We start from the raw sequence: 8,168 nt of genomic DNA, 5'->3' as shown, positions 1-8,168 counted from the left end.
AAAATAATTAATAATATTACATGATTTTTAACAGCTATACAAGTTCTCAACAAATATATACAGGGCCCATTAGTATTTGTTATAAATTTCGTTAACTTGTATTATGATATTTCATGGCTGTACTAGGTTCCTTAACCGAGTCTTACAGGGTTTCCAGTGGCAACTCTCTTTCGTTTTGGTTAGCAGCTATGCGTACTCCAAAATTGCTTTAGCGTAACTCAAGAATATAACTCAGGTCGTTGCTCCCTTTGAATTGGTATCGCGGGGTTCAGCCGCAGGCTAATGGCGCAAAGCAGCTAAGCGATTTTGTCTGGTTACCGCAGCATTGCTCTCTCTCTCTCTCTCTCTCAAGAAGTGCATGGATCATGCTTCTTCACCTCTTCGTCGCCAGCAAAGCTGGCGCACTCTTCCGGGCTGAAGTCCACGACACACGATCTCTGGCGCTCGCTGTACCTGAGCTATATCTATCAATGAGCACCAGCAGGAGCCTGGGGGTCAGACATTCACGTTATGCCCTGGGGACCGACTGACCACCTTTTCGCGGGCTCCGCTTTCTTAAAGGCCTCGAGCAGAATGTAAAGCACTCTTTCATGGCCACGGGGACTCCGGTAGTCTGAACTCAATTTGGACGATGTCAAGAGAACAGGAGCTACAGGTTGGATCCGTGAAATCATCCAGAACGGTATCGAAACAATCTACAAAGACCGGCAAAGTTGATGGGTTGCACTACCGTTGATGGTTGTACGGTGGATCCATAAAGCCTGCAATGAGTCATGGGCACTTGCATTCCTGCTCGAGTATGACCCATGAAGCCTGTAATAAAGAGTCCCAGCAGTAGTTTAAAGGTTCCTTGACCTATGAACAGCAGCAAAAATTTGTGCGTGAAATTGCTAGCGTTGATAACCTTAAGAAAGAAAATTCATACTTCACATCAAAAACTACTTAATACAACATTACAGAATTACGCTGACAAATGTTTTGAAACACATTGAGAAGCAGCCACACTACCACGCGGGCATCACTCCATAACTCTTTTAAGTACTACAAAATCAGATGCCCCATTTATCTATAATTGCGGTAGATGGGGCTGTACATGCAGCTCTCTGCATATTTTACCAGGTTCTGCGGACGAGGGAGCCGTGTTGCCAAACCTACAAATAACATGCAAGAATATACAATTAAATTTATTGTTCATATATCAAGCAATTGGAAAGCAAAGTCAACAGAGGAATCAAAAAGACAAACCAAGCTCATATGCTGTAGCAGCAACGTTAGCAGCAATATGAGCAGATATCTTTCTAATATTTGAGAAGGGTGGGTAGATCAGTCCTTTATCCAAGTTCTCCTGTGTCACCTGCTGGGCCAGAGCTTCGGCTGTTCAAACAAAAGTTCAGCGTAAGTTAAAATTACATAATGGTTAATGTAAAATCTACAATAGTTGCACAAAAATTCCTGACGGTATTGGTATTTCTACCAAAATTAATGAACTATCTTGTTAAGTGAAATCTGTCTTCTGCGTCCCATACTGGGAGACAGGGTAGACAGGCTTCGTAGTATAACAAATAATCTCTCCGAAGGAGAAACTTGCACTCCTGAAACAGACAAAAACGTAACAAACTAACCCAAACTTATCCAACTGCTGCATTTCCTTTACTTTGAAACTATCTCAACAAAATAAAATATAAAACAACACCAAATTCATAGAATATATAGACCTCCAGAAATAGGTACCTACCAATCAAATGCTGTGATGGACTTCAATAAAATCAGTTTTTGCATCACAAGTATCAGTCAGTCTCCATTACACCCTTTTTGCTTTTTTTGGGTTCTTTAGCAAGAGAGACTGTGCATTGTATATGATTTTAAAGACTACCAAACTAAAGTACAACTACCACAATTTTTTTCCACTTACAAGCTGCGAGGAGCATGTCATCATGCACACGTATAGCACCTGAGATCACCAAACCAAGACCAAGTCCGGGAAAAATATATGCATTGTTGGCCTGGCATCATGCGCAAACACGTAAAGTCAATATTTAAGATATAGCTATACGCTCATGTTATTTCTTGGTGATCAATTCAGTGACACACTCTCCACAGGCAACCAAATCATGAGAGAGTTCAAACCTGGCCTGGCACAAAAACCTTGCCATTGAACTCAACGGGATCAAATGGACTTCCACTAGCAAATATTGCTCGGCCCTGTGAATCACAGCAGTGTTAAAAGAGATGCAAAAAATGTAAACCAGGTTGAACACAATGCATGATACAGACCATAAGTTGTGCAAAACAAAATTAAGAAAATCTGAACCATTACCTTACTCCATCTGTATGCTTCCTCAGCAGTGCATTCAGATTGAGAGGTTGGATTTGACAGGGCGAGAATTAGTGGCTTCTGCAATGTGTAGTTGGCAGAGTTGGCATTTAATTTATTTCTTTCAACATAAACCTCCAATCCAATTAATGAAACAACAGGTTGAATGAAGAAAGCTCAAAGAGTATTCTTACCTCATTAAAGGAGGTCATGGCTTCAACTACTTCCTTCGTAAAAGTTTTCCCCACTCCTGATGATCCTATCAAAACAGTGGGCTTGATAGCCTAAGCGAACAAAACCAGGGTCAGAATCTCTGGTTGTTACTCAGTCATTATAAACGCACTACAGGCCACTGCTTTCACTTCAAGTTGCTTTCACTGCAATCGCAGGACTGACAAGGCAATCGCTGTATCATATATTACACTAATAAGCTATACCAATCTAAAGTATCCTCAGGATTATGGTCCCTTGAACACGTACAAAGAAAATGAAAGAAAATAATGAAAATCAAATGCAAGGAGAAAATATTGAAAATTTTATTTTGTTTGGTCAAACTGAGAAAATGGCAGCAGTAGTTCCAGGGACCTCACTGTGTATACTAGCCTCCATACCAAGAATTAAAAGCACCGAGGAGATGAACCTGGATCTAAAAAGGTCTATGAGTAAGAATTTGCTGTAACTACCCTACCCCCGTAAACGCAGTCCACTGTTAGTGAAATAGCAATGCATCCATGGTAAAGAGACTGGATTGAACTAGAGGATCCTATCGATAGAAACTGGAGCTACTAGTGTGCAGCATGACCTCCTAGGAGAACTTTTCATATCATGAGACAAAACACAGGAGCAATTGTGCAACATGTATATTCATGCAAGTCAGTTCGTACCTTGACAGCATCCAAGAGGTTACCAACAGGTTCATGCTCATGTGCCCAAGGTTTCTTGAAGTGTTGAAGAGATTCCTTGCGTGACCTCACAATTAATCCCTATAACATATAAAACCTCATGTCAGCTGAGATGATATAATCATGAAATGGAAAGGCTAAGAGAGAATTTGGTGATTAAGAGGAAAGAAATTCATCTGAACCTTAGAATCCACAAGCCAAATCTTCTTCCGAGTCTCTTCCAATGGAGCTTTTGTCTGCAGTTGTGAGGTAATAAATACTTTACCACATAAAAGTCTATATAACATCATAGAGCATATCAGGACAGGAAACATGATTACAAGAAGAGCCTAACTAATCTAGAAGCTCAATGGGCAAGCTGTAGTACCTGTTTTGACATTTCAAGAGCTATGAGTTCAGCAATACCAGTACCAGCCTGCAAGCATAAAACGTTTAGCATCTGCTGAAGCAAGCAAAATCATAGGAAAACAATAAATGGGATAAGGCTATAAGAATAAGAAAAAACATAAAAGGATTAGTATAGGTTCCTAGTTCCTGGATACAAGGAAACAAATGCATCACATAACATAAAGTTGGCTAGAAAAATATGACCTGCCAAACTTCATAACAGGTTAATGATACATCATTCCATGATATATATGCAAAGGTGTATACATCCATAACCAATGACTATAGTTATTAAGACCTGCATCAAGTCAATGACATCTGTAATTGAAGAAATGCTCAACTTCAAACATTTTGTCATTATTAAAAAAGTTGATGTGCTAATATTCAAAATTTCTGGCATCAAAAATATAAGCTGTTGAACATCAATCATCCTGCAGCTTTTCCAACGGTTTGACATTTAAAAGGAACCAAAAATTTCAATCCTAGAGTAGTGATCCATATTTCAAATGCTTGGTTAATAGCTAAGTATAATGCTTCCACTGGGAGAAATCCACATATGTTGGGCAACTTAAACAGAAAATATGACACATCTTGGATTGGTGAGCTAACAGTGATTGGAACAAAGTTTAAAAGGAAAACGAGAGACGGGGGAGGAGATCCAAGACTTGCAAAAAGATTTACCTCCCCAGCACCAAGGAACAAGAAAGTGTGCTCTGCTAAAGTTCCACCAACCAGCTTCAGAGCTGCTACAAGCCCAGCAAGGACAACAGAAGCTGTCCCCTGCAATAATCAAAGATAATGGTATGTTTTCAAGAGAAACAACAATTAACTGCAAAAGCAAAACCTCCTGCTAGGTCATCAGCTCAACAAAGAGAAACAACAGGTACAATAACTGCATTATAGTAAGGCAAACGATCCTAGATAGTTACCTGAATATCATCATTGAAAACAAGATGAGTAGTGCCATATTTTGCAAGCAGTTCAAATGCATTGTGGTTGGCAAAGTCTTCAAACTGCCAAAAATAGACAACTTTTAGTCTAAAACACAAGTTCATGGCAGAAGAGCAAATCCAAATCCAATTATTAACAGGATTAAAATCTCTCCAGCTCCTCACTGGTATGGTGGCTGACCTGAATGAGGACTTTTTCCCCATAGTTCTGTTTAACAGCACACATGAACTCGTGCAGAAATTCAGCATATTCCTAATTCAGAAAATAGAAGACAAGAATTCAGCATTTTGAATCTGAAAATATATATGATAGAAAGATGCAATCAAGTGCTCTAGGTTGAATGAACCTGGCCAGTTGCTCTCCTTTGCCTTAACCCTATATAGAATTCATCCTTCAGCAACTGCTCATTGTTTGTGCCCACATCTATTGTGATGGGTAAGCACTGCAAGTTAACAATCAATTATTGACACTCTCCAAGAAAACAAAGGCAATAAAAACCAAAAAATCAGGTGATGAAAATACAAGATGGAAAAATAACATCAAGTAACTGAATGCTTACTGAGGATGGGCGAACTCCTCCAAGGGCCGTATACAGGGAAAGCTTGCCTACAGGAATTCCCATTCCCTGTGTAAAGCAGTTCACCACTAGATCAGCAAGCAATCCCAAAGTGGGTAGTGTTTCACTTAGAATGCATCATAATGAGAAAGTATGGTAAAAATTCACCTGGCAACCAAGATCTCCAAGCCCCAAAATACGCTCACCATCGGTGACCACAATAACCTGAATGCTCCTCTCTGGCCAGTTTTTTAGCACCTCAAGGATCTTCCCCCTAAAACACCAAGCAGCTTATCAAAATATAAATGACAGAACATTTGTAAAAACACAAGAAATCATATCTTACTTCTCCTTCAAACTGATGTAAAGACCCTGTGGATGCCTAAAGATGCATCCGTACTTTTGGCAAGCCTCTCCAACTGTTGGTGTGTAAACAATCGGAAGCAACTCCTCAACATTGTCTATGAGAAGCTTGTAAAACAACCTCTCATTTCTCTCCTGTTTAGTAGATATCAAGTCCCGGATATTATTAAGTTATACATCATCAACCCAACAATCCAAAAAATCTAATAAGAAGTAAAAAGAATGAGAATTGTTAGGGACAATTACTTGAAGATCCATCAACGCCATATAACGCTGCAGGGGTACTTGATACTGGCGGAGATTGTGCATGATCTTCTTCTCCTGCAGGATGCATTATACTATGGTAATCAGCATAGAGCAGTTAAAATGTAAAATGAACTCTAAGCACACATGTACAAACCTGAAGCTCCTGAGTGATGCATGCTGGAGGCAAGAGGCCTCGCAGGTAGTGGGCATCTCTCTCCTTTTCAGCAAAGGCAAGCCCTTTGTTGTGGTGCGGATCCCTCAACAAAGAGTAACCACTAAGGATAAAGAAAGATCGTGTTAACCAGATGCCAAGCAAAACACATTCATGACAAGTTCATCAAAAATGTCAAAGAAGATGTAACCAAAAAAAAAATGTCAAAGAAGAAATATTGCGTCATTAGTTATCACAAATCACTTTCATCCAGACCTATATCTGTAGTAAGGATGCACAAATGATCAAGAACTTACAGATTGGACCAACAACAATAATTGTTACAATTGTTGATTTAGGAGGTAATAAGTAACTAAGGAAAAACAAATGGCCCAAATCCTAAAACTTGCAACAGGAGGCTTAAAGAAACAAAAACACCATTCAACGGACTGAGTTTGCTAAAACATGAAGTTCATAGTCATCAATCTGTGACTAAAAAAGAAGGGGAATAAAAAAATAAAAATTCAACAAAAAGCACAAGTTCACCCTTTCTTTAACTTATTTTAAAGAATGAAAAATAACTTTCCAGACAGAATAAAAAGTTATTAAAAACTAAAAGAAAGGAATGGAACAGGGAGAAAATCAGAAAATTCACCCGCTTCACGTTTCCTACAACTTCCAGCGACCTTGCACGAATAGCATTAGATAAGTTCATCTAGAAAAGGCAAGCCAGACAAGTAAACAAATTCCAGACTATGTTTAATTAGACAAAGAACAGGATAAATCAAACTTCCCACACGGAAAGTTAGACGTACCTACCTCTATCAACACCACATACAGTCATTTCAAAAGTAATCCATTTTAAGAGATATGAAAAAGAAATGAACTAAATAAGCAAAGAAACGATCAAAACCCAGACAAATTCAGTGGATTTTGGAGAGAAAATTTTAAAAAAATGGGCAAGAACCATTAAAATAATATCGAAACCCCAGTCAAAGCCAGTGAATCTGGTTCAAGAAAGCAACAGCAAAGGGCCATAGCATTTCCTCGATCATATCGACGAGATCATCAAACACGTTTAAGAACTCAAAAGACGGTCAAATTAAGAGAATCCACACCAAATCACCGCGAAAGATTCCAGAAAAACACGCAAGAAAAGAGAAAAGAAAGAATCGCCAGTACAAATTCGAGAAACCGTCCAAATTCACAGAGACCAAACAAAATCACCGCGAAAAGATCAAGAAAAGCACGATGACAGAAAAAGGATAGAAACGATGTTACCGACGGAGATCGGGTCAGACCTCGCGACAGATAGGGTCCAGGGGGTAACGAGCTGCTCCTCAGTGGCCCGATCCTCCCCGTAGACGTCCTCAACGCCGCCGCCGACGGTGGACTTGGGATCCATATCGAGCACCGACGGCTTGTCCCCTCTGATCTCCTTCAGCGTGCTCTCCATCGCCACTCCTCTCACCTTCCCGTCTGTTCCTCCTCTTACGCAGCACCGAACCACCACTCCCACCGCCGAGCTCCCCTGCTGCGAGCGATACAAGCGGCCTCTCTCTTCGCACCTCTGAAAAACGAAAGAGAGGCGAAAACAAGAACAAGAACAACCGATAAGCCCAGAATCGCCACCGCCTCTTCTTATATACGAAAAAATAAAAATCCAAAAAAGGAGGGGGAAATATATACGAAAAATATTTCTTTATTAGGGTTCAATTAGTTTTCCCACAGGTCAAAGACGGGGGAAGACCCACAACTCAAATAAAAATAAAGACTTTGCCGATAGCGAATGAGAACAATGGCAGGTTTAGGCTATGAATAGAGAATTAACTAAGAGAACTATTACCAGGAAATGGCTTGCTCTAAGGGAGATCATGGCTACGGATGGTCAATTTAAAATGGGCGTGGTTTTTGTCTTCGTCCGCTGAGAGAGATGGAGACGACTTTTTGGGAGTGGAGATGCTTTGTATCCTTCTTTCCCTCTCCTCCTCCTGGCGCGGGACCAGCGAGAGAGAGAGAGGCAAGAAAGGGATCCTCAGAGCGATGGGTACCTTATACTCACTCATCGAAATAATTTGTACCGCGGATGATTATAAGATTAGATTGTTCGGGCATCCATCTGGATCCATGGTGATGAGAATTAATATAGACCGTGCGATTGGGAGTAGTCTACTTGGCCGCCGTGGGTATGAGATTTTCTTGTGAATCCGCGAGTAACTGTAACAACGTTTCTTTCGTTTCAGGCTTTTAGCCTTTTAGGGAGGTAACCATCTTAGCACCCAAACACACCCCCCCCCC

General features: G+C 40.3%; 1 protein-coding gene across 1 annotated transcript; it reads right to left on the bottom strand.

Annotated features, from left to right (window-relative positions):
• Positions 1 to 874: 874 nt before the first annotated feature.
• LOC105040502 (NADP-dependent malic enzyme) lies at positions 875 to 7,880 on the bottom strand. Its single transcript, XM_010917055.3, has 20 exons — positions 7,717 to 7,880; positions 7,172 to 7,440; positions 5,874 to 5,994; positions 5,720 to 5,794; positions 5,457 to 5,608; positions 5,279 to 5,384; positions 5,114 to 5,179; positions 4,901 to 4,996; positions 4,735 to 4,806; positions 4,533 to 4,616; positions 4,285 to 4,383; positions 3,584 to 3,631; positions 3,399 to 3,452; positions 3,199 to 3,297; positions 2,509 to 2,598; positions 2,318 to 2,395; positions 2,128 to 2,202; positions 1,913 to 2,003; positions 1,246 to 1,374; positions 875 to 1,151 (listed from the first exon to the last, which is right to left on the bottom strand). The coding sequence occupies exons 1-20, from the start codon at positions 7,744 to 7,746 to the stop codon at positions 1,063 to 1,065; spliced, it is 1,923 nt and encodes a 640-aa protein (XP_010915357.1). The 5' UTR covers positions 7,747 to 7,880; the 3' UTR covers positions 875 to 1,062.
• Positions 7,881 to 8,168: the final 288 nt, after the last annotated feature.

The sequence above is a fragment of the Elaeis guineensis genome, chromosome 2 (genome assembly GCF_000442705.2).
Source record: "Elaeis guineensis isolate ETL-2024a chromosome 2, EG11, whole genome shotgun sequence".
NCBI lineage: Eukaryota > Viridiplantae > Streptophyta > Magnoliopsida > Arecales > Arecaceae > Elaeis > Elaeis guineensis.
Note: the sequence above shows the minus strand (reverse complement) of the source record. Positions and strands in the feature narration are given on the sequence as shown.

What these genes read in the sequence shown, in the direction of transcription:
- LOC105040502 (XM_010917055.3), bottom strand. Translation starts at nt 7,746, where the DNA reads ATGATCTCCCTTAGAGCAAGCCATTTCCTG. An exon ending in TTAGAGCAAGCCATTTCCTG is followed by an intron (nt 7,441 to 7,716) that starts GTAATAGTTCTC and finishes TTCGTTTTTCAG; the next exon opens with AGGTGCGAAGAGAGAGGCCG. An exon ending in AAGCATACAGATGGAGTAAG is followed by an intron (nt 2,203 to 2,317) that starts GTAATGGTTCAG and finishes TGTGATTCACAG; the next exon opens with GGCCGAGCAATATTTGCTAG.